This window comes from Watersipora subatra, chromosome 3 (assembly GCF_963576615.1).
Source record: "Watersipora subatra chromosome 3, tzWatSuba1.1, whole genome shotgun sequence".
NCBI lineage: Eukaryota > Metazoa > Bryozoa > Gymnolaemata > Cheilostomatida > Watersiporidae > Watersipora > Watersipora subatra.
This window is the reverse complement of record NC_088710.1, coordinates 5649133-5676044: the sequence shown is the minus strand read 5'-3', so window position 1 is coordinate 5676044 and position 26912 is coordinate 5649133. Positions and strand designations below refer to the sequence as shown.

General features: G+C 36.9%; 1 protein-coding gene across 1 annotated transcript; it reads right to left on the bottom strand.

The window, feature by feature from the left end:
* Positions 1 to 23: 23 nt before the first annotated feature.
* On the bottom strand, positions 24 to 26912 carry LOC137392171 (protein fantom-like). Its single transcript, XM_068078807.1, has 27 exons — positions 26869 to 26912; positions 24489 to 24665; positions 22941 to 23161; positions 22400 to 22506; positions 21583 to 21722; positions 21143 to 21260; positions 19758 to 19876; positions 19020 to 19199; positions 18678 to 18747; positions 17983 to 18103; positions 16068 to 16137; positions 15424 to 15553; positions 14971 to 15059; positions 14206 to 14365; positions 12029 to 12192; positions 11723 to 11839; positions 11470 to 11562; positions 11195 to 11353; positions 10012 to 10348; positions 8378 to 8485; positions 5498 to 5617; positions 4314 to 4549; positions 3353 to 3406; positions 2809 to 3004; positions 1898 to 1982; positions 918 to 1051; positions 24 to 383 (listed from the first exon to the last, which is right to left on the bottom strand). The coding sequence occupies exons 1-27, from the start codon at positions 26893 to 26895 to the stop codon at positions 274 to 276; spliced, it is 3642 nt and encodes a 1213-aa protein (XP_067934908.1). The 5' UTR covers positions 26896 to 26912; the 3' UTR covers positions 24 to 273.

Below are 26912 nucleotides of genomic sequence, written 5' to 3'. Positions count from 1 at the left end.
TTCAAATAAAAATCTAGACAGGGTTTTCTCATCTATGAGCATTTATTACCTACAGTCGTACGAGAACAATATGATAGCAAGAAAAGGACGGTTGGGAGGGAAAAAATGCAGTATGAAAAAAAGAATACTGACAGGAAGTACTAGCTTGATGAGGTCATTTGTATAAAAGTATCACAATACATTTCTATGTAAGATTGTCCAACTCCACTAGAACAGTGACTATGACAGCACATTAGTGTTTGTTGATGTCAGTGGACATATGGTAGTGCTGCTCTAAGCGATGTCACTCGGCAGCTCTTCTTTAACTGCCTGCAGTGCTGCCACACACTCAATTGACACAGTCAGCGTACCGATCTCTGTCGACTCGTCATCAATGTCAAATACTATAAAACAGCGATGAGAGCTGGTGAACAATTACAGGCTATGATATTGAAAGTAACAGACATGTAACTCCTCATCAGAAGCTGATAATCAATAAAACATCATAGATGAAGAAATGAAGCAGCCTTCCCATTAAACCTACAGAACCTCATTAAAGCTAAAAACTGTATCATTAACTTCACGCAGAATTAACAGTAGGTAACTTTTAGAGATTATATCTTCAGCAATGTTTAGTATCCTTGAGCTAACATCTGACATGATCACAGCTAGGAATGATGACTAGGAGTGAAGCAAAAAGTCAAACCTACAATTTGTTTCTACATCATTTGACAAAATAAGGCACACTTAGCAGCAATAATTATTTATAAACGGAGACGGAGAGAGAAAGAGAGAGATGAGGAAGGAAAGGGAGGAAAAAGAGAAAAGGCTAAAAGAGAGAGAGGGAGAGAAGAAAGGAGAGAGAGAAGAAATGAGGTAGGGGGAAGAGAACGAGAGAGGAAAGTGAGATCCATATAGCGTTGAGAGGTAACACTTACTTGGTATGTTCGCCTCGGTGATGTCTTTCTTAGCTTTAAGAGCGTCTACGAGTGAGACAAAAGCAGTGCCTATGTCAAAGCAATCGGCATCATCATCCTCCTCAGGAGGTTCACAGACAAGGTTGAACACAATTCTAAAATTTAAAAAAACTACATCTACGAGAATATTGAAAAAAGCTGTAAGAATATGAGAAAAACTCCCAAATAACTGAAGGTGTGATACAAATGAGTAATGGGTCTGGTGAGCTGATCTTCACTAACCGTGCTTGATAGTGACACTTCGTTGTCATTACTGGACTGATCAATAGAGATTTGCTTGTAAATTAAAAACCAATTTACATGTACATCAAAATTTCAACGTGATCTCAAGTAAATTCCATATTTAAACGGTGAATTAGATAAATATTAAACAAAAGGGACTAGTCTCATTTTGTCGAAAGCTTTAAAACAAAAGCAGATATGCTGGAAGGCCGTGACACAAAGTTCCCCAAAAATCTTTTGCTTCAATTCCATTTCATAGAGTGATCTATATTTGTTTCATAGAGTGGTCATAAATCTATTGTGTTTCATAGAGTGGTCATGAACCTATTGTGTTTCATAGAGTGGTCGCGACAAGACATAATTTTACCAGGCTTTTTGCGCCTGCAGCATATTCAAACCTTGGCCTCATTAAAGGGCAGATCTTATGCCCTCCAACTCTAGTTAATTAACCAGCAAAACTATTGGAACAATTATTAGCCCAAGCAATAGATGTATCTATTCATATTCTATTTGTGAATTGAGAGAAGTACTGCCACGGGCCTTTTTGATCAGCAAATAGATTATCTAAACAATAAACTAAAATTATATTGGCATGAGATGTCTATGCTGGTTCTATAAGTCAGGCCAGTGAGACAGCTGTAAGCACAAACTGGCCAGGATATGTAATCACTTAACCAAACTAAACACTAGTCCAGTGTCAATATTAAACAAGTACTGACCCGCCATTGTCAGGGGAGTTGGGAAGTAGCATGCTTGCCAGATACTGTCTTCTCTCATAATTGCTCTCTGTATCCACATGGAACACTAAAAGAAATGCCAATGATGCAAAACTTAGGATTAAAACAGCAAAGTGTTAATACGATCAAATTGTTTTTATACCTACCTCATAATGAAACTCTCATATTGTAATCTCGAAACTGTCGCACTGAAGAAATGATATATATGGTAATTAAGGTGCTTGATAAAATAATTCTATCTACAGGTCATGAAATCATAACCTTCTGTTAGGCAGACGAACAACATATCCATGCGACCTCACTCCATAGTTGAAGAATAAGTTTATTATAATTAGAGTGATGTTTGGTGATGTTAGGAAATTGCCTTCTCTTATGAAGAAAATGTTATAAGAGGTGACTTACAGGTCTCGGCCTCTCAGAGGTCCACTTCAAGCAATGCCGGGATCAATTGGAAATCGTACAACCCTCATGTAACGTATAGATGTGCCATGATCTCTCCAATAAAAACTCAAGAATCCATTTCCGCATGCATTAAGGACAATTGTCCTCAATGAACGCTTTCGTGGATTTTTGTTGTGAAACAATTTGAGTTGAAGATTAAAGAAATCCTGTGCTAGCGCTAAACTTTGTGAAAACTGCGCAGGTATTTACAAAGGTTTATACAGGGACTAATTACAGATCGATGGCACAGATATGAATGGATGCTCATTGGTTCTTTTCAAATCAATATGAAAAGCTCTAAAATTAGATGACTGATAAAAATAAAATGGATTGAAGGTGAAAAGTTAAGCATGCTTGACAAGCAGATAGACTCAACATAATAGCCCCTAAAGGCACTCCTACAGTTAATACATGACCGAACACATCTGTAAAACATTTACAAATAGAAATACCTTTTCTAAAGTTAAATGTGAGTTGTTGTCCTGCCTTCTTTGGTTTGGGCAAAGAAATAGGAGTCTCCAGGTCAGCGGGATTGACGGCGAGAAAATTGTATGCCACAAAAAGTCTCCTGATGTCCGGGTTTGACATAAGCTGGGCATCTTCTCTTATGGTTAAGTGCGACACTTCGACAACCACAATCTCCCCAAGCTGTCAATCATAAGTTTACAGGTCCTTACGTCTGCGAGGTGTCAAAGTGACAATGCGTTACAGATGACACGCATAAGCCTTCGTGTCAAAGGGAGTAAAATTGATTTAAAAGGACGCATTTCAAAAATAAATAATTGTAAGATTATGAATAAGCTTATGAGAAAATCAAACATGGAGATTGACAAAGTAAGCCAGCCTCACATCAATAGCAGACAGACATTTGTTTCAGAGAATCGTGCGAAAAGTGTGAATCTAGTGCAAAGGCATAGTAATGAGACAAACTGGTAATTGTAAGGTAGAGTTAGGCAAGGGTTACGGGTTACAATCGGGATAACTCCACCAGTTTACCATGGGTGATGAGGAGTTATCAGCTCCTATTACTACCGACTGACCCAAAGTCTCCTGCCACAAACATAGGGAAGATGTCAATGCTAAGCAAGACCTACCATTGAAAAGCTGTGGTAACAAGCCAGAAAAGCTATGAAATATCACAAGTAGGAAACACAACGACTGTAACGACGGAAGACTTGAACATGACTCGTAAAGGTATGGCCACACGTAACGATTTTAGCGTTTTGTTTCTGACCGAAATCACGGAATGAACGAAAAACACAGAATTATTCGGCCGAATTTCACAGAATTGTCGGAGCTGTACATGCACACCAAAATCGTCGACGAAACACTTTTTATTGGCTAAACAAATTATTAGCAAGCACGATTCTAGCAGCTTTTGATAATTATATAGTCCAAAACACGTAGCACAACACACAAGAAAAATGCTGACGCAATTTGCTATAGTAAATACGATTTAACCAACTTGATTGCGCTATTGTTGGTTCTTTATTGTTTGGACAACATGGCTACAAATTGTTTCTTTTTTAATAATATTAATTTCTTTTTAGTAACAAAAGTTCCGTTATAAAAAGAGTTGCCTTCCTTAGCGCAATTAAGTCAGTTGCATCGTATTTACTATGACAAATCGGCTTAGTATTTTTTGCGTGTCACGTTATGTGTCTTGGACTATATAATTATCAAAAGCTGCTAGAATAGTGCTTGCTAATAATTTGTTTAGCCAATTAAAAGCGTTGCGTCGACAATTTCGGTGAGCACACACGGCTCAGACAATTCTGTGAATTTCAGCCGAACAATTCTGTGTTTTTCGTTCATTCCGTGATTTCAGTCAGAACCAATGATAAAATCGTTACGCGTGGCTGTACCATAATTCTGCAAAAAGGTGGACAGTCATTTGAGGACAGGCACGATTGAACATGACAGAAATACAGACTCAATGTAGAGTCAGCAAGAGCACCTGCATTGAAGCATTCAGACTTTGCTTGTCTGGCTGCTGTGGCATCATGATTCCTTCACTATCGCTGCCACTCATTTCTCCTGTTCCTTCCTCTTCAACCACCTCCTCTTCAATCTCTTCTTCCACTTCCTCATCTAGAGAGCCTGACCCAGCATCAGACTCTTCAAAGTACGTACCTCCTTGAGTGCTCGACTCAGGGTTTAAGGTGAGCGAATCTGCCTCTTCCATGTCGGTGACTATAGACAGATATAAGCGTGAAGAGACTCAACTAGTCAAACTACTAATAGATGTAACACCAAAGTCATACTATGCTAATAGACACTATGTAATGATGATTTGCATTTGAAGTTAAAAGTGTAAAACCATTCATAGATTCATCAGAAATCTCATTGACAGAATTGAGATGGCAGCTAAAAGATGTTTGGAATAACTAAAGGTGAACTTCCACAAGATTTTTAGTACATTTTATTAGAAGTGATCAGTATTTTTTTATCATTTGTAATTGTTTTTGATGTTTGAGGTGATCTGATTGCCGAGATGTTTCACGTATAAAATTGGTAAAACTTGATCGCGATGAAAACACTCAGATTTAAGGTTTAAGGTGATCTGACTGCAACAGGATGTTTTATAATCGATAAAACTTCATCTCATTTGAAGTGCTCAGATCAAGCGAATGTATGATTGTGATGTCTATAACTGCACAGAGACAGACAATAGAGACACATAACACTTCAATTTGATAGCAAATGTCTATATCAACTACTGCGATGAAAACAATTCGTGAAGTCATTTCGCATGTATTTGTCTTCTGAATGTTTCAAGTGTGATCAAGTCTTGTCGATTTTAATCTGGAAACATCATAGCTGTCAAATGATCTCAAACACACAAAAAAATGGAGAATGATAGAAAAATGTCAATAATTTCTAATAAAATCTACAATTTTACAAAAATGTACATCTAACAAGTAAACCTAAATGTGTCAGTAACCCTCTGGTAACATCTAATAGGTAAACCTACATGTGTCAGTAACCCTCTGGTAACATCTAACAGGTAAACCTATATGTGTCAGTAATTTTCTAGTAACATCTAACAGGTAAACCTACTTGTCAGTAATCCTCAGGTAACATCTAACAGGTAAACCTATAGAGATGCTACTCCTAAAATCAGAACATATCAGAACTTACTGGATGAATCAAACGCTGTGTCTTCGTCCTCAGCCTCTTGATTACCACTGGCAGTGCTACTCAAGACCTCCTCCCTCTTTGCTGCATCACCATCTTCACTGCCCACTGACGGCTTGGTAACTAAATAAAGTATACGTGTCAAAAGGTTGTAGCGAAGGTCAATGACCAAGGTAAAATGACCAATGTAAATATGATTTTGAACATTTGAAATTTCACCACGCAGCCGGCCGTTAACATACATGTAGATTAGCTCTTAGGCTAGGGGCTTTTCAGCTATTAATGGTTTTCAAACTCAAAAGGTCATTTAGTCTGTATTGGTGAAAGTTTAGCACTAATCAGCTAATCAGCATTGTGGTATGTATACAACACCATGGACAAGCAAATGCACACGAAGAAATAATCATCAGACACCAGCTTCAACTAGTAGGACTTGCATCACTATAATACACTGACTAGTAGGGTAGTTCAAATGAAACAGGTTGGACAGGGAAAGGTAGTTCTAATGAAGCAGGTTGGACAGGGAAATATAGTTCTAATGAAACAGGTTGGACAGGAAAAGGTAGTTCTAACAGATTGGACAAGGAAAAGTAGTTCTAATGAAATGGGTTGATCAGGGGAAGGTAGTTCTAATGAAGCAGGTTGGTCAGGGAAATGTAGTTCTAATGAAACAGGTTGGACAGGAAAAGGTAGTTCTAACAGATTGGACAAGGAAAAGTAGTTCTAATGAAACAGGTTGATCAGGGGAAGGTAGTTCTAACGAAGCAGGTTGGACAGGGAAATGTAGTTCTAATGAAACAGGTTGGACAGGAAAAGATAGTTCTAATAAAACAGGTTGGACAGAAAAAGGTAGTTTTAACAGATTGGACAAGGAAAAGTAGTTCTAATGAAACAGGTTGATCAGGGGAAGGTAATTTTAATGAAACAGATTGGACAGGGAAAAGTAGTTCTAATAAAACAGGTTGTACAGGGGAAGATTGACTAGTGATGAAGTTAAGAATAGAAAGATTAGAGATACAAGTTGTGTTATTAGATTAGCAACTTTCTTTTGTGAAATGCCAGTTATTATTGTAAAGCACTTGTTGAACAGCTGGGCTTCAAAAAATAAAAAAGGACTTCAAAACAATTCTCTTTTCAAAAAATAAGTTTGAAGAATCGAAGTACAAGCATAGTTATGGTAAATAATATTGTATATTCCCAACAACTAGCCATGTACCAATGTAGTAGTAACTAGTCCTAGCCATGTACCAATGTAGTAGTAACTAGTCCTAGCCATGTACCAATGTAGTAGTAACTAGTCCTAGCCATGTACCAATGTAGTAGTAACTAGTCCTAGCCATGTACCAATGTAGTAGTAACTAGTCCTAGCCATGTACCAATGTAGTAGTAACTAGTCCTAGCCATGTACCAATGTAGTAGTAACTAGTCCTAGCCATGTACCAATGTAGTAGTAACTAGTCCTAGCCATGTACCAATGTAATAGTAACTAGTCCTAGCCATGTACCAATGTAATAGTAACTCGTCCTAGCCATTTACCAATGTAGTAGTAACTAGTCCTAGCCATGTACCAATGTAGTAGTAACTAGTCCTAGCCATGTACCAATGTAGTAGTAACTAGTCCTAGCCATGTACCAATGTAGTAGTAACTAGTCCTAGCCATGTACCAATGTAGTAGTAACTAGTCCTAGCCATGTACCAATGTAGTAGTAACTAGTCCTAGCCATGTACCAATGTAGTAGTAACTAGTCCTAGCCATGTACCAATGTAGTAGTAACTAGTCCTAGCCATGTACCAATGTAGTAGTAACTAGTCCTAGCCATGTACCAATGTAGTAGTAACTAGTCCTAGCCATGTACCAATGTAGTAGTAACTAGTCCTAGCCATGTACCAATGTAGTAGTAACTCATTCTAGCCATGTACCAATGTAGTAGTAACTTATTCTAGCCATGTATCAATGTAATAGTAACTCGTCCTAGCCATGTACCAATGTAGTAGTAACTTATTCTAGCCAAGTACCAATGTAGTAGTAACTCGTCCTAGCCATGTACCAATGTAGTAGTAACTCGTGCTATTCTGTACTATGATAAGCGTATATACTCAATTGGAATCACTATGATTGTTATAAAGCATTTAGCTCATCAGCGTATGATGCATAACAATGCCTATATAACACCAAATTTAGGTAATATATTAAGTATGTAGAATAACAATTACATCTATGAAAGACAAGCGCCGTCACCTCAACAACATAGAAATTACCATGAGTGTAGAGCGATTAAATATTATACATTACCTATAAACAGTGTTAACAATTATCTTATCAACAATGTAATACTTTACCTATAATGTGATCAATACATTACCTATAAATAACTCAATAATATAATTATGTTACCTATAAATAGTATAGTGCAGTATAATAACATCCATAGCCTATATATGTACATTTTAAAGTAGATAATGTTACTGCCACTAGACAAAATGTGATATATATATATTTTATTATAATATAGCATGTTATTTCTGCTTTTACTTTGAGTCTTGAAATGTCAGTTTTTGGAAAGAGATTTTGCTATCGAGCCTCTCAAATTGACTTGTTCAGAGTATCATGGATTTGTGTGCGAACTGCCACACTTGAGTGAAAGAAGAGACACGAGTAAAGAATAAGTCTATGAGAGTGACGAAGATTGACGTATGAACGAAACACAAAAAATGACTAACGAACATAGTTACCGGAAACTCCAGAATTTTTTGACGTTCCATGATCAGTTTGGTCTTCTGAAAGCTCACCAGAGTCTAGTGACGTTAAGGCAAGCATTATCAGTCAAGACTAGTGTTAACTATAATTGCTGCTGTGTATTCAAAGGACCTTCCTGAACCTACCTTTAAGTTTGGGTATTGGCTGGGGAGTGACAGCAGGTGGTTGGTGTACTTCTGCAGCAACTGTCTGTCTTTTCTCAGTAGCTACCTGGTGCTTTGAAGAGGCCTTATCTATAAAGCAAACATCCATAGCATAACCATTTGGCTTTAACTGGCCACATGCAAGAGATGAAATACACATAACCCATACGGCAAAAAGGTTTTGTTTATACCAAAAAGGTGTGATCTGTATCTGTATCTCTCCCCCTCCTCCCTCCTCTTCCACCTACTCCATCTCTTCCTCTCTCTCCCCCCACTTCCCATTTCTCTCTATCTCTCTTTCTCTCCCCTTCCACCCTTCTCTGCCTCTCTCGCACTTTCTCACTTTTCCGCTCACATAGCACATGTCTTATGGCTTTTGATCTTAATCTTTTGATTACTATATTGTATAAAGGTTACCACTGTATAAAGGTTACCACTGTACACAGGTTATTACTGTATAACGGTTACCGCTGTACGAAGGTTATTACTGTATACAAAGTTATTACGGTATACAGACTATTAATGTATAAAGGTTATTACTGTATAAAGGTTATTACAGTATAAAGGTTACCACTGTACAAAGGTCATTACTGTACAAAGGTTATTACTGTATACAAAGTTATTACTGTATACAGACTATTAATGTATAAAGGTTATTACTGTATAAAGGTTACCACTGTACAAAGGTTATTACTGTACAAAGGTTATTACTGTACAAAGGTTATTACTGTATACAAAGTTATTACTGTATACAGACTATTACTGTATTAAGGTTATTACTGTATAAAGGTTACCACTGTACAAAGGTTATTACTGTATAAAGGTTATTACTGTATAAAGGTTACCACTGTACAAAGGTTATTACTGTACAAAGGTTATTACTGTATAAAGGTTATTACTGTATTAATGCAGGTTACCACTGTATAAAGGTTACCACTGTACAAAGGTTATTACTGTATACAGGTTATTACTGTATAAAGGTTACCACTGTATAAAGGTTACCACTGTACAAAGGTTATTACTGTATACAGGTTATTACTGTATAAAGGTTACCACTGTATAAAGGTTACCACTGTACAAAGGTTATTACTGTATAAAGGTTATTACTGCATAAAGTTTGCTGCATTCTTCCGGCCCACATTATTTAACAACTTCATCTCCGATTTTAAAGTCAATTAAAAAGATACAACGTGTCATCAAAGTTGAATTTCAAATTTTTCATAAATATCATATCTCTAGCAAAATAAGCCGAGATTTACGACTAAAGGGCAGATGTCTTGATTTATATAATAAAATACAGTAGTACTCTTACACATGGTTGATAGCGTTACCGCCGCAATATGGATACAACCTGTCGCATAGAACTATGACTTGAGATTGGTGATTGCCATCTGGTTACCTTGACGTAGGTTATTTGTCATAATAATCAGAGAGAATAATCCTTTATATCTAGCCATAGATTTATATATCCACAAAGCTTCATAGTTTTCACGCAAAATGATAATATGTTATTTTATGATAATGTACTGGTTATTTCATTTGAAACTAAACGTTTACCATATAGCATCGGCTGTACCGAATATACATGTCGACCGTAGACTATATCCATAACTAACCTTGCTGATGTGTGGCACTCTGCACTCGCGCCGCTTGACCATCAGCCGAAGATGTGTGAGCAGAGGCTACAGAGTATGAAGATGTATCCTGAGGTGTCGATGGGGTGCTGTCGTGCACAGAGAGAACCTGCGGTTGTGAAAAAGCGGTATTGGAAGGTGAGGTCTCCCCGCTGCCGCTCTTGGAACCCTCAGGTGTTTCAGCCATGACAACTTGTTCACTGAATTCTACAGTTTTTAGTTTCTTCCCTTTCGGAGACTTTCTCATTGCGTTGGGTGGAGAAGAATCTTTCATAACAGTGGGCGGAGAATCTCGCATGGCGGTGGGCGGAGACTGAGTCTATAACGGAAGTCAACAATAAAACAACACCTTACCACACTGCCTACTTAAGATAGGACAGAAGTTGTAATATACAACAGTGTTACATTCATGTCGACCACGAAACAAACTCTACGAATTCTCCACTACTTTTACTGTTGCAGTCACATATTCAGCTGTAAGAGATCATGCAAGCAGAAACTTTGCGGAATTGATAAAACGTGAGACGTCGTGTATGACAATTTTTTCCTATTGAATGACCAGCCAATCTGAGAACCTAGTCCTTGACCAGTAGCAATACGACTAGAAACATGGTTCCAATGACATTTATCAAGTAGCTAAGTATCAAACACCAAAATGCAACAAACATTCAGTAATTGTAGCCCTGTTTTAGCTATTAATCGGGATCAGCGCCCCGCAAAACTGAAAATCTGGAAAATAAAGGCTAACATGCTCGTAGCTCATAAAGTCATTGTTCCATTAGTCGTAAACATTGTCCTCTTTGAGGGTCGACAACATTTAAGAGGCATGATGGAGCATTTTGCACCTTGGCACTTTACAAAACGTAAAAGAAAAACAGCAAACTGTGATGATTGGAATTGCTCTAAACAAGAGTATTAAAGAGATTTATTTATTTTATGTATTTTAGTATTTTTCAAACTTTTTTATTAATGATTTTTAATTTTTTATGAATATTCTTACCTCGCGAAGTACTGAAGCTGGGAAAGTTGAACTGCAAAGTAGTGAGAGATTGCTGTACATGAATTACATAAGTTGGCATTATGAACAACATATTAATATAAAATTTAATAATGTAACTATAATTTCCTATATGGCAGCTATTGGCCAATATTGCTGATGACTCACTCTAGCAGCACTCCTGGGGTGAAGGTCATCATGAAAATCAGCTGGCAAAGGTGCAGCCGGAGGAACTGAGACACCTTCTCTCTCTATTGTCGAATCTAGACTCTCTCCGGGCATCATTGCCAAGCTGCTCCCCTTGGCTTTAGGAGTTGTGTGCACTACCTGTGAGACAGACTTTGTGTTGCAATACAACTAAGACCCAGTTCACTGGGCAGCATTGGTAACACTACTTTAAATTGTGGAAAAAATAATATTTATACTCTTAGATGATAACTTACCTGAGTTCTAACCTGAGTACCTACGGGAGGAGACATGTAAGTGTACTGCCATTTGATGAAGAGATCAAGTGTACCATTCACCTTTCCATCCGGCTAAAAGGAATGAAATATAGAGTATAGATAAAAAATTACTAGCTAAGCTGGATACTCATCTTAGCAAATTCTAGAACAGACAGACAGACAGACAACTGATGGATAAATAATTTTATAAAAAAAGAGAACAAACTGTGCAAGAGGTCATGAACTTGCCCACCTGGTGCAACTCAAATGTGCCTTTGATGGCCTTGTCATGAGCTAAGGCTAGGAGAGGAACTCTGGCTAAACCAAGGTACGATGCCAACTCTGGGTCCGTATCGTCAAACACATACACCTATGAAAAACAGCAAGACTGCATAAGATTCCAGCCAATCGGCATGCATTTGTAGACTTTTTTGCATCCATTTAAAATATACCTCTAAAGCATAAACAGAGTTACTTTCTCTCTCAATCATTCATTGTAGTAATTAAACATTTGATGTTAGCTAGAGTGTTTTAGGTATAGAGGAAAGTGTAGCCCTACCTCAAGCTCGGACGACTTGAGATAGCTGTCAAGATCAGCAGCCATAGTGACAGGGAAGGTGTGAAGGTCATTGAACTCAGGTGAGTTGGAGTTGTTGATGGTCGGCGAATCATGATCAGGGAAGTCAAAAAATTTATAGACGCAGTACGGACAAGGCTGTACATCTGCAAGAAAGAAACATTTTGTGGACTCGCATCCCGGGAGTCCTAAGACTCTATTTTGTCAAGTAGCAGATCTTTTGGACGACTCAAAACAAAGAAACTCAAATACAAGAGAACAATTTAGAATTACACTATAAATATGCACAACTCCTGTTCATTTGGTAGACAGTCAAATTTATCAATAACCCATGCCAATAATCAATGATTATCAGTAATCATAGCATTTTATTCTTGAATGTTGGTTTTTTAAAACTTCATGATGAAAGTCAAGGAGCTGGGAAATGCTCGTGTCAGCTCCTATTCTAGTGTTTATATCAACTGAGCCCCTTCAAACAACAGGTCTGCAGCAAATGCTGCAGCGGCCTTCCACTGGTGGAACTGAACCAGAAACTGCACTAAGAGTGATACTGAGGAAGCCAGAGCAGACGATTCCAATTTCTATGCAGTTTTTATTCAACAAACTTTATAACAGCAAATCCTATGTTTTACTCATTCCAACATCAACCGGTGACATGCTGCCTGTTGGAAGAGCGATTTTGTTACAAATACAATTGCCGTGGATGCACCACCAGTTATAAAAATTGTTCAGCCAATTAAAAGCGTTTCATCGACGAATTCAGTGTGCATGCACAGCTCAAATAATTCTGTGAAATTCGGCCAAATGAATCTGTGAATTTCGTGAATTCGATCAAATCAACGAATAATTCGTTGCGTATGGCCGTACTTTAAGTTTCTTACTATCATTCCTAAATTTTCTAAAAGCCAGGAAGGCTTTAAAGGTTCAAATACTTAAAGGTTGACTTGCAACAAAATTCACGTCACAGTTATTTGATATGAAAAGATTCACCATGGTTTACTCTGCTGTGTTGTAGGTGCAAAATATGTGGAAATGTGATTACAAGCTCTGAAAAGCTCAAAAACGAACAGTTACGGTAATCGCATCCATCACAAAACCGCCATAGATTAGAATCTCTTTCCAAAACGGCTCAAATGGGACGTAATTGTACAACATGGCTTCTGTTTACACTTTCATGCAACCTCATTCTTCGAAATATTTTCAGAAATATACTTCACGCATTCAATAAAACCATGTCTATTGCTCTATTGCTTTTACAATGACTACTCTATCGTCATTGTAAAGTGGCAGCATTACAATGACGATAGAATAGAGTCTATTCAATCGTCATTGTAATACTGTCACGTTCAGCACTGATATCTTATAACCTACCGTAAAAATTCGTTTAATTTTTTAACCTTACCTCAAAGGAGTACATACCATTGTCTGATAAACATGACAAGCCTGTTGGTCACCTGTGATAATCGAATAATGCTGCAGAAATTGTTCGCGAAGTATTGGTCACATGATCAGATTACGACTAGATGATTAGACCAAGCCGAAACAAAACTGTAAAGTCGCGAGCATCTATATTTGGTAAGGGCTCTTTGGTAAAACCCAAAGTGTTTGTCAGAAACTAGTGGTATGAAAAGTTTTATATTGAGCCTTTTATAGGCCTTTCAATTCAGTGATAACATCACATGACAAGACAATAACTAAATGTAATTACTATGTCAGAAAAATAAAATAATTCCGATCTACGGCAGTTTCATGATGGCTGCGATTAACTGTCCGTTTTTGAGCTTTAAAGAGCTTGTAATCACAGTTCCACATATTTTGCACCTACAACACAACAGAGTCAGACATGGTGAATCTGAGCAGACAAATCTGAGCTCAAATCTGTCCGTTTTTGAGCTTTAAAAAGCTTGTAATCACAGTTCCACATATTTTGCACCTACAACACAGCAGAGTCAGACATGGAGAGTCTTTTGATACCAAATAACTGTAATATGAATTTTGTTGCAAGTCAATCTTTAAAGAATCAGCCATAGATTCATGCACATCATTCATAAACTATAAAGTGCCATAAATGGGAATTCACACTCTACCCGGCAGCTTTCGTAGTATAAAAATCACTCTAAGAAATACATAAAATCATACTACGAGCTTTCTAAACTCACCCGCTTGTCTCGAATGAACATTGCTGGCTCGAATGACCTTGACATGCAACTGGTTGACATTGTCTGGAGGTTTCAAATGAGCCTTGTCATCCAATGCTTTCAAGGTCGTCTGCTCACCTCGCTCATTAGAGCTAATGTAGCCAAGAGCTTTCATTCTCTCCTGTATAATGCATGGCGGCAACGATAAAGTACTGCATAATCTTTAGTTCAATTGAAAAATTATAGAAATAGTCATGCTAAAATGATGCTCATAATATATTCTGGCTAATTTTACCTGACAGCCTGTCTAGGTGAATGTCAAATCTCCTCTAAGAAATATGTACTCAGATTGAGTTTTCTATTATTGGCTTTAGCAAGTTACTAACAATCATAACTATCAAACTACCACCTTACTCAAAACAATTATAAGTGGGTTTACTTCATTTTTATGCTGAAAAATAGACCAGGTTTCTAGCTTCTAGTTTGTGCATGAAGCTATTCATAGACATTGCCCATGAACATTCCACATTCCTATTGAATAATATTGTTTTCTGTCCCACCATTGAAAAGATAGACATGATCCAAATTAAACTTTTATAGAGGTACTTGTTCGCATATGAACAGGGAATCTGGTATTTGCAATTCGTTGAATACCTACTGATACTGTTAGAGGAAGCAATGCTCCCGTCCTTAGACACCCATGAGCAGAAATAGCCTGAGTACTAAGGGAACATAAGAAAACACATACTAATATGGTATGTCTACAAGAAGACTTCAGCAACTCACCTTATACAGACGGAGTGCCTGGTCCATCGGTACTTTAAGCCTCACCCAGAATGCTAGAGTACCGAGCACAGCACCATTCCTGTCTAAACCTACAAAAACCTTCAGAGTTTGATGGCCTCCTGAGAATAGCAAACAACTGTTGAACAACATTAGCCTGGGTACCATGTCATTGGAGAATGTTTCATACTTTAATACACTTGCTACTTGCACTTACTGTTCTAGTCAGGTTTGATTAAACTGCATAAAAAATAAAATGCATTGAATTTGTCGAAACCCCTTACGAAAGATTACAATTTCGTTAAAAGCAAAACCTTATACAAGGCAATACACATGTGACATTAACATGCCTATTGTTACTTGAAAAGTTAGCGCGAGTTCAAGGTAAACAGCACGAAATACATGTAGTACAAGAGCAGTATTCAGAAGCAGAGGCTGTAGGAAACATTGACTTACTGATGACATCAGCAACGCCGTGCACTCGGCCATGCGGCTTGTCAAAGATGTCCCTGAACCTTAGTTTGCAGGAGGCAATAGTTCTGTAGTCGGTACCAAGTGCCTGGTGGACCTCGAGTATATTTGATTCCTGGCCATAAACAAGAGAAAGTTACTCCTTATAATGTTGTCTAAACAATCTCGCTTGGCTTCCTTATTCATCACTCTCAGTTTTTAAAAACTGAATGAAGCCACAAACATGGGTATCTGAAATTCCACTTCTCGCAATCAGATCAAAAGTACCCTCATTGGGCCATAAGGACTTGTGCAAATGATTTTATTACGAGACTGCCAATCATAAAATACTATTTGATAAAAAATAAACCAGAGTTATCAATCTATATCTGGAAACAACTGCAACCATGAAATAATGTTTTTAACAGATTGAGATTGCCCAGGTGTTGTTTTTTCAGACCAATAGAGGTGATCAATAGAGGTGATCAATAGAGGTGATCAATAGAGGTGATCAATAGAGGTGATCAATAGAGGTGATCAATAGAGGTGATCAATAGAGGTGATCAATAGAGGTGATCAATAGAGGTGATCAATAGAGGTGATCAATAGAGGTGATGCGAAATGAAGAAGGTAAAAATGAGAAAACAAACCTTCTGAAGGTGGTGAAGGAAGAAATCATCCACTTTGACGATGTACTGAGAGGTGAACTCAAATCTGGGACTGGAATAGAAACACATGTTACATAAGAAGGTAACAAGAAAAAGGGAGATAACTCAATTAAAACTTGAAAAACCCTAGTGTGGCCCAGTATGGATGAGGGTATGCTGTCAGTAAAAATATATGGAAGAAAGTTGGATGATGTAATAGATATAAAAGCTCATAATTATACTGTCAATCATTATCTCAGTGTGACACTGCAGCATCAGTCCTCAGTAATATGTCAGTGTGGCACTGCAGCGTGAGCCTTCAATGAAGTGGAGCAACAACTAACATGAAAATGTAAAATCCTCAACCAGCGTTGCAAGACCAGTTCATATAAACTCTGTACAGTCTCTTTTTATAACCAGCAATGGGTAAAAGTACATTTCAAAGACCTGTCCAACCTAGCCTGTAAATACCCTGCATGAGAAATTGAAATAGTCTGTCAATCTATATATAACTTAAAGTTTGTCATCTGTCTGTATGTATGTGTGTGGTTCGGTATGTCAAGTTAGAGCTATTAAAAGTTGGAATTAGAAGCTCGCATTCTGCTGGATTTGAGCTCACTAAGAACGCAACCGAAGGTTAGTAATCCAATTGCAATCCATTGGTCTACGAAGGCTCTTAAGATTCATAGCTCTTACTATACATTGCATACATCCTTTTCTCGATTGCAGGCTCTAAATGACGTATCAATTGAAGCCCTATGAAACGCGATGCTTTTCTTGTGTTTTCGTGAACTTTTATTTCCGGCTTTTTTATAAGGTTCAATTGCTAAATCGTGGTCAAGGCTTTTCACAGAGACAATTGTATTATCTCGAGTAAGAATAGCCTCTACATTCTCTCTCTATTCGGTCAGACAAAGACAGTCCAATATCTCCTTTTTACATCTGTACCAGTATCGAGAGGTACCAGTATCATCGTATTCAAAGTTTTGATGGATAGCTTCTGGTGGAACAGTAACCTTTTTTATACACACACTTCTATGCAAGAATTGTTATTATTAATTCAACGTATTCAGGATTTTTATTTTGTTTTTTTCAGTTCGTATTAATTGTATCATTACCGAGTCATCTTTTATTGTAATCGTAACAAAACAGATTCAATTTATCTATTACTTACTAATTATTTCACATTTACTTTTAAACACTTTTATCGTTGTTTTATTTTATTTCTTAATTTATTTGACCAGGGCAAAATATTTTCCTCTTAATATGAAGTTTAAAAGTTACAATTGTTTGACAAAGTTTGAAAACCTCTATAGTTGCTTTATTTTTTCTCTTAATTTATTTAAACTGCCAAATACACTTTTCTCATGATATGAAATTTGAAAGTTAGAATGCTAACTTTTGTTATATGTTAAATAAGAATAAATTTTTTGTGCAAAGACTTTTATTACCCGGGAAACGCCAGGCATTCAGCTAACATACCTATATAAACATCAGTGTTTCTCAGTGGTTCGCGTGTTAAGTTACAGCGAAAAGTTTTAGAAAAGAAAGATGCGCTTTGTACTAGATTTTGCACAATCTGCTGACAGATGTGCTAAATCACTAGGCGAAGCGGATACATTGGCAGGTGTAATAAGTATGATGTGCAATTATTCAATTGTAAAAGCAATCTTTAACGCCGATTGGCTAAGATACTCATGCCTTAGCTAGAAGACTTTAGGATCATGATACAATCTTTTTTCTAACTCCTTTTCTAATAATGGCTCTTATTTACTAGCTTAAGTTACTCAAATTAATTGGGTAAAGAAACTTAGCAGCAATTAAAATTAGATTTTCTATGGAAAAATTTTTATTACCCATGCAACGTTCGGCATTCATTTAGTAATTGATGGAGATACAAAATGATTAAGCCTTTTACCTAGATGACTTGACTACGGGTGTAGCCTGTGTTTCATATTCAAAGAATTCCCAGGTGCAGAAGAGAGACGGTTCCTCATCCCCTATGATTTTCAGACCTTCCTTAGACAAGTCCATCTTACCTACAATGAATGGGGGCAGGTGCTAGAGCTAACTTGAAGGGCCTTTCAGTCGTAGACAATGTACAGGATTAGATGCAGCCAAACACTAGAATACTAGCAATACAATACCTAACTAGATAAGCAGTCCATGGCTCACCCATGCAAATGACAGATTACTTCCTATGCACATGAGACATAACCTTCAGCTATCCTTAAGGATTGCATTTTAGAAGATAATCAAAGAGGTAAGCTCGCCTCACATAAAATCTTTATGAACTATATTAATGTGTTATATATTAAAGTGATATAATCTAAGGAGTAGTTCTCCTGTTGAACAGCGTCCAGTAGTCAGGTACAGTGCATTGTAATTGATTGATTAGTTATGATTAGTTATGATTGATGTAATCAATCTGATTACATGCTGATAACAGTCTGCAGGTATTCTCATATGAAGAGAGCTAAGGCAATTTATAGTCTGTGATACTAGATATATACATGTGTATACATATCAGAAAGCTCTAGAAGTTCAGCAGACGACGGGTCACTATTTAAAGTTACATAGTAAGTGCATTATACTTTAGTTAGATTAACTCACCAATGTGAATCTCAAATAAGTTTTGCCCTCTCTCCAACTGGACACTTTCATCCACTTCTTCCGTGTCTGACTGCAATTTACAACCCATAAAGTTACATTTAAATATACTCAAGTGTCAGCACATCAGCAATGAGCCTGTGTACCAGACAGTCACGTAAATACACCTAGAGCGTAAAGATGCAAACCATTCCAAGTACTAATAAAATGATGACATAGATCACATCGTATACCAATATGACCAATATACCAATATGCAATCTTATACAAGATATCTTGCATAGTGTCCATGGTATGGAGACAGAGACACGATACCGTGACATAGTTCTCAGGCTATAAACCTACCCCCATGGGCTCATCATCAGGCTTGATACTGTACTGTCTGGTACCATAGGCCACATCCTTCATCTGAGACTCGAGTTTTCGAATCCGTGCTGCCCGAATATCAAGCAGCTGTGCGTATTCATCTAACTTAGCTTCATACTCCACCTTGTTCTCCTCCATCTTCAGGTTGACTGCATCCACCTATTAAAGGACAGATCTCATCATCTTATACCGCAGAAAATCAGTTTGCATTACAAGTAAACAGGCATGATTTAAGGGACAAAGTTGCTCTGACCAACCAGGACACAATGGCATACTTTGTTGGTTACCCTACCAGGATGGAACTAATGGTATACCTACTAATACTCACATCTGTGACCTAGTCCAACGGGTTTTTCAATAGACTGATTCGCATAAACAGAAACTATTTTATGGTTTGACTGATATCCATCTTTGAAACGAGACAAGAGACCACAAGTAAATCTGGAGTTGTATAATCTTGAAAAACCTATTTTTATTAGATATCGGTTGAACGCGCACAAGTTGCTGCAGGTTTACCATTGGTACTAATAACAGTACTCCACTATTGAATGTGCAACTCCTACTCAGGCTATCAGTCTATAAATGCTCCCAAATACCAGCGATGAGGCATCTGAGCTTAGTTTGAAGGCTTTAAAGACTCGATTATTCATACATAGATAGCCAATAGAGTTGTATGTCTGATAATATACGGATGAGACCAGAACTTAGCTGACCCACCTCCTGCTGGTAGTCCTTGTTAATCTGATGTTGGACTATCAACATGTTCCTCGTCTTCTCGAGCTCTTCGATTGTTTCAGCGTGGTCTGCTGTTAACATCTTGAGAGTTTTCTCTAAGTCTGTAGTGACAATTTAGCAGTGTTACCATGTAATAAAGTAGTTATTCAAAGCAGGGTCTAAACAGTGGTAATCCCATATAATACCATTAAAACTATCAATTATATAACAGAGCTATGGGTGCCTGGCTTGGGAAACATTTTATAAAATGGCTTACTGCTGGAAACTTCCAGAAGGGCTATCGAATATGGAAGAAAAAACAGCGCATCAGGTGGTGCTAATGCTAACAAATGTGGCAGAACAAAGCAAATTTGGACATAAATAATAAAACTATATATACAAATCGCAGTGTTTGTTTGTCTTTCATTCATGTGTCAAGTTATAGTGATAAAATTCTATAAATGAAAAACCCACTGAATAACCGATAAATGAAAAAGCACTGGATTTGTACTCTCAACGTCCAGTTCTGCAGACAGGTACTCTATCCATTTCACTACGAGTCCAAATAGCATTACTATGGAATCATTATGCACATACTTATGCACCTGACAATCTTTAATGCGGTTTGCTTAAAATAGCACCCTTCAGCTAGCATGCTTAAAGATCATGATTGCGTGAAAGATTATGATGCAATCTTCTTTTCTATTGCCAGCTTTAGAAGGATAGACACGGGTCTTATTATAGTAAAGATTTAGACTAGCTCAAGTTACTGAAAATCATTGAATAAAAAAACTAAACTGAAAAAACCATTTCATGCAAAAATTTACTTTATTACTGATGCAATGCCAGGCATTCATTTAGTGATAAACTATCTATTAATCTACTCAAATGTATATAAATGGGAAGAAATTCAATTCAGAATATAAAACATCTGTTTGTATAAATAGCTCAAAAGTCAGACTACAAAACATTAATGATTATTCCAATTAATTATAAACAGAAAGCTGCTGCAGGTATCCGTAAGCAGCTGCAGGGACCTGACAGCTGCTTCAGGTGTCTGTCAGCAGTTGTGTATCTGTGAGCAGCTGCCAGTACCTGTCAGCAGCTGCAGGTATCTGTCAGCAGTTGCAAAATCTCAAACATCGTGTAAGTGGTTGCCCAGCTTCTTAGACTACATATCATCAAATCACTGACAAACTACCCAAACAAACCTTCAGCTGACTAAAAAGGGACTAATAAGCTCCGGTATAAATTGATGACTACCGACACATTACAGATTTTTTAATAAGGTTCCAATGAAATATTAACCGAGAACTGCGATGAAAGTATTAGATATTTTAATAACAGACATAGCTGAGAATAAATAATTACCGTAACACATAACCTACCTTTATTTTTCTCATCAGAGACTTTATGAAGGAAGTCCAGGTTGTCTTCTTCCCTCTCCTTTCTTTGCTTCACCAAGACCAGAGCTTCTTCAATCTCTGTAAAGTCAACAGCTGACTCCTGAAAAGCGATAAGTTATATTGTATCTTCATACATTATGCGTAGAGACAGGACCTACCAGACCTCTCTATTAAAACTATCTAGCTTAGTAGTTTTCAACTGAGTAGCCATCATCATGAGGAGAAGACTCCTATTCTGGGCATGTGTGGTCAATAGTGCAGAACGATGTTTTACACATGAATCTAATCTGAGCATATTAATCAGCATATTAAAAGATTAGGAGGAGAAAGGGAGAGAGGGGGAGAGGAGAGAGAGGGCAACAAACAATCAACTCTCCCCAGCTGTGAGGGCAGCGGACAAGGCAGCACTAACAGAACAGAACCTTTGTGAAGAATTTCATCTTCTCTTTGAGTTCGTCATGCTGTTCTTTGAGTTTGTAATACTCTCTCTGCAACTCCCGGTGCTGCTTTTCTTGTCGCTCAGTAGCCTCCCGTTCTGCTGTCAGCCTGTCCAGTATGTTCCCTGTATACCAAAAAACTCAGGCTAGACTGATGTCAAAGAGCGTGCATAAAATCTCCAGGCAGATACAAAAAACTAGCGGCTGACTGAACAACATATTTAGCCGACAGAATACTTTTTATATGTATATCTCATCTGTTTGTATCTGCAGTATTCGTCTATTAATCCTATTATATATTATTATATCTTATGCTTATTATATCCGCATCGCTTTAATCATATGTTTGTCTGTCAATCTGTCTGTGCGTGCATCTTGTAATTTCTCTTTATATATATTAACCCATTGTCATTTCTTTTTATATATATTAACTTAAAGTGAATACTAAAAACCAGCTGCACTTGTATGTTAGTCTTTGCTGATCCACTCCCCAGTGTGTGATGGCCTGTATTGTCAATGTTCGGAAGGTTACAGCCGCGTAAAAATATATATTTACCTATCTATTTATAACATATTTTATATGTGTCTATCCATCTATATTTCTATCTATCCATCTACTGCACATGCATCTCTCTATCTATCTCTTTAACCATCTATCTGCCTATACATCTATGTGTCAAACTACATATTCATCTGTTTATTTATCTACCTGTCTATCTAATGGTCAATCTGTTCACCTATATATTAGTCCATCAATCCATCTATGTTAATAGTACTACAGATATAGGGAATAATAAGCTACCTTTTTCACCAAGGTCTGCCTTGAGTGTTGCTTCAAGCTGTGCAATCTGCACTTTGAGAGCATTTTCTCTCTGCCTCCATTCCCTCTCCCTCTCCATATCAAATGCACTATAATATACAGATATGCTATCATCATATGTCCATTCGGTGTCTATTACAAGAGTAGAAACTAATCACTTGGCTACAGACGGGTTAATAGAGAGCAGAGACTGGATGCTGCTTGTTGGTATGGCTGGATTCAGAACAGCGATCAACAGCATGGTTATAAACATCCAGAAGTACACAATATACCCACACCTTCACTTCCTCTACTCCTACTAGTGGGTGACTATTACTCCTCCTAAATAGCGATCAAAGTCACATGACTAATAATCAGACTTGAACCTCTCATGGAAAGAACTCAAGTTGAAACAAGACTAGCAAACTTATAATCACTGAGCCTCTTATGCAGAGGAAGCACTGGAAGAAGTTGATTAGCAGCAACTGTGAAGTTAATCTCTCTCTCTCTCATCCACTACAAAGAGAAGACTACTGATGCTCGCCTGTTTACAAGGTTCTCATTGGCTTCTTTAAGGATGGCGTTCTCCCTGCCAATTGCATTCAGCTGCTCTTCCAACTCAACCAATCGGTTTGCATCAGGAGGACTCCTCTTCATCTGAGACTGCAGAGCGACAACCCTCGACTGTTCCTGCTTGAGTTGATTGTTGGAGTCTTCAAGCTGCCGAAGCAGCGCGTCATGGCTGCCTTTCATGTGGGTCAAGTTCTATGAAAGGCAAAACATGGTAACCTTACTATAAACTGGGTCAGCAAAACTTAATGACCGTTTTTGCAAGTAACCAATAAAAAACCTTTTGAGAAAGCGTTATTCTACGAAGTTGATGAGAAAAAGTGCAGCTCTTGCTGCCGCTCGTTGGTCGATGTCAAATTGAATAATACGGGCACATTGGTAAACACTTAAAGCTTAATTACTTAGTACCAGCTTTCTCAAGGCATAGTTCATACATGTCCACGTTATTCTCTTGGCGAGTATTCGGCAACTATGTGCGTCGTAAACCAATGGCATCGTCAAGGCAATGTAGATGCATCAAGAAGTTTTGCAGCTGCCAAACCTTTCTGATAGTTTGCCAAGCATCCACGACAGCTTGTACAATGTGCACATTTCTATCGCATACAAACAGTGAACCCTTATAGTACTAACGGAATGTTTTGACCCTCCCCCACATTTACAGTTTGATACAATTAGACGAGTGAACAGCCGGAGTCATAATATATTTTCAGCATCAGCATAAATCAAAGTTCCAGGTCTGATAGGAGAAAAGGCCATGATGAGAGCCAGTAGGCCATGTTGACAGACATAAATTACATTATACAACTCTTTCGAATATTTCTTTGATTCTGGTGACTAACACGATCCAACTTCAGCTGTTGGCTGTTTAGTGTATGATGGACACATGTGCAAAAGCATGGAGCGACCCTATAATTTGCAGACTTTCCGTACATTTGAACTTTAGGACTAAATAAGCCCGATACAATCACTAAAATATAACAAAGTTACGTATTTTATTCGTAAAATGTACTATTTTCTGTGATAATGTTGTATTGTTTACAATGTCAAATTTTAATTATCTTAATTGCATACTACTCTCACTCACTGAGATTTGCTCTGTATTAATGAAATATTAACAAAGGTTAATTGGTGTTAATTCATCATTTTGACAGTTTAAGCATTAATTTCACAAAACAGCATCTAGTGAAAATATATTCACACCTAACACTGCTTAAGGACATAACAGCCAGAGGATTGCTTTTAAAGACTACAAGATAAGAAAAACAGATAGAAGCGATTCTGAGTATTAAAATGATACCGTGTTTCTATAGTATTGTTTTTTTTTGTTCATTTTTCAAAACAACTTACAACTAGTTATAGAAATTTCAGAAATACTATATTATTGTGAGTGGTTCCACACTATTTCTTTCAACTGTACACAACATTTAAAACTTAGATGCCTGGAACGGAAACTGGCTAAAGTGAGAACATGTTCGTTAGGATTCATGAAACCACCAGAAATCTAGTAATGTGAAATACTGACCGAACTGAGAGTTTCATATTGAGCCTGAACAGCAGAGAGTTTAGTAGACTTGTCCTTGACCTCACGCTGTAAACGCATGAGGTCAATATTTTCCTGCAGGTTTGACCTAGCTTGGCCAGTTGCCTGCCGCTTCAATTCAAGGATATCCTCGTCAAACTGCACTTCCCTCATACGCATCTGCAACAGAGAGCCGATGACTTGGCATTGACGCTGTCAAAATGAATCTTAGCAAATATTACTGAAAGTATGAGGTCTCTAAATAGGTTGAATAAGTACACTGTTAACAATGATAATTACGCGTTGACATGTTTTTGCAAAAAAACATGTCAACATTTTAGTTCTAATTTATAAACTGCAATTTTATTGCCGCCTATATATACTTTGAAATAAAATTTGATTATCTAATAGCGCCGTTATTATATCAGACTGCGCTTGTATTTACAATTATGCATGTGCAAAGGATGAAAAGACAAATGAAATCTAATCAAATGAATGCCCGGCATTGCCCGGGTAGTAGAAAAGTCTTTGCGCAAAAAACTTGCTTTTATTTAATATACACAACACTTACTATTCTAACTTTTAAACTTCACATCACAAGAAAAGTGTTTTTAAGATCCAATAAATTAAAAGAAAAAATAAACAATGGCACGAAGGTGATTTTTCTTTGCCAAAACATTAATAACTGGACAAACGAGAGACAAACAGAGATATATAGATATATAGATATATAGATATATGGCATAACAATAATCTATCAAGTTTTTAGGGTTTATATCCTTTGGATTTAGATGAAAATCATTCAAATGGTAGCATCCAAACTTTTTAAATAAAATATATCAACACACTATACGCATCTATATTATCGATATACTATACACATGTATAATATCAATATACCATACATATCTAGATCTGTGCTATTAATTAATATACTATACACACATGTACTATACACATCTATACTATGAATATACTGTATACATCTATAATATCAATATACTATACACATCTATATTACGAATATACACACCTATACTACTAACATACTATTAACATACTATTAACATACTAATAACATACTATTAACATACTATTAACGTACTATTAACGTTAATAGTATGTTAATAGTACGTTAATAGTATGTTAATAGTATGTTATTAGTATGTTAATAGTATGTTAATAGTATGTTAGTAGTATAGGTGTGTATATTCGTAATATAGATGTGTATAGTATATTGATATTATAGATGTATACAGTATATTCATAGTATAGATGTGTATAGTACATGTGTGTATAGTATATTAATTAATAGCACAGATCTAGATATGTATGGTATATTGATATTATACATGTGTATAGTATATCGATAATATAGATGCGTATAGTGTGTTGATATATTTTATTTAAAAAGTTTGGATGCTACCATTTGAATGATTTTCATCTAAATCCAAAGGATATAAACCCTAAAAACTGTCTTTCTCAAAAAAAATGTCTTTTCTTTTGAGCATTTCAACAACGATCAAGTTTTGCCAATGTCAATCTGAAAAACGTCCTGGCAATAACATCACCTCAAACAACAAACCAATCTCAAGTGATAGAAAAATCTCTATACTTTTTCATGAAAACTGTATACATCTATAATATCAATATACTATACACATCTATATTACGAATATACACACCTATACTACTAACATACTATTAGCATACTATTAACATACTAATAACATACTATTAACGTACTATTAACGTACTATTAACGTACTATTAACATACTAATAACATACTAATAACATACTATTAACATACTAATAACATACTATTAACATATTATTAAGGTACTATTAATATACTATACACATCTATACTATGTAAGTACCTTGTACTTTTGTACAAGGTACTTGCAACAATTATTCTATTCTAAGCCAACAATTACTTTGTTGGCTCATAATAGATACAACCGCAAAGGCCAATTTCTTAAACCTTATAAGGAATTTGTGAACAAACATACAGGAGCTACATCGACAGTATATTAGATTAGGAATGCCTTGTAAAAGAATGTGGAGCACACAATGTCAAATAGTCACTGGGTTCAAATTATGTTGTCATTTTGTCGTGCACTCAGTCATAGAAAATTGAATCTACTAGGTAAATATGACAGCAAGACTTGAGTCATCATGCGAATAGCTTGTGGTGATTAGCTGCCGTGACTAGGCGGTTGACTGATTGGCTGCCGCGACTAGGCAGGCGACTGATTGGCTGCCGTGACCAGGCAGGCGACTGATTGGCTGCCATGACCAGGCAAGCAGCTGATTGGCTGCCATGACCAGGCAGGCGACTGATTGGCTGCTGTGACCTGCAGACGACTTACAATACTAACCTGTTCATGGATTTGCTCTATTTCCATATCCTTCTTCCTCAGGG

Coding starts and splice junctions, on each gene's coding strand:
- LOC137392171 (XM_068078807.1), bottom strand. CDS start 26,895: ATGGAAATAGAGCAAATCCATGAACAG. Junction 24,666..26,868: donor TAGAGCAAATCCATGAACAG/GTTAGTATTGTA, acceptor TCTCTGTTGCAG/ATGCGTATGAGGGAAGTGCA. Junction 1,052..1,897: donor AACTCCCCTGACAATGGCGG/GTCAGTACTTGT, acceptor TTTAAATTTTAG/AATTGTGTTCAACCTTGTCT.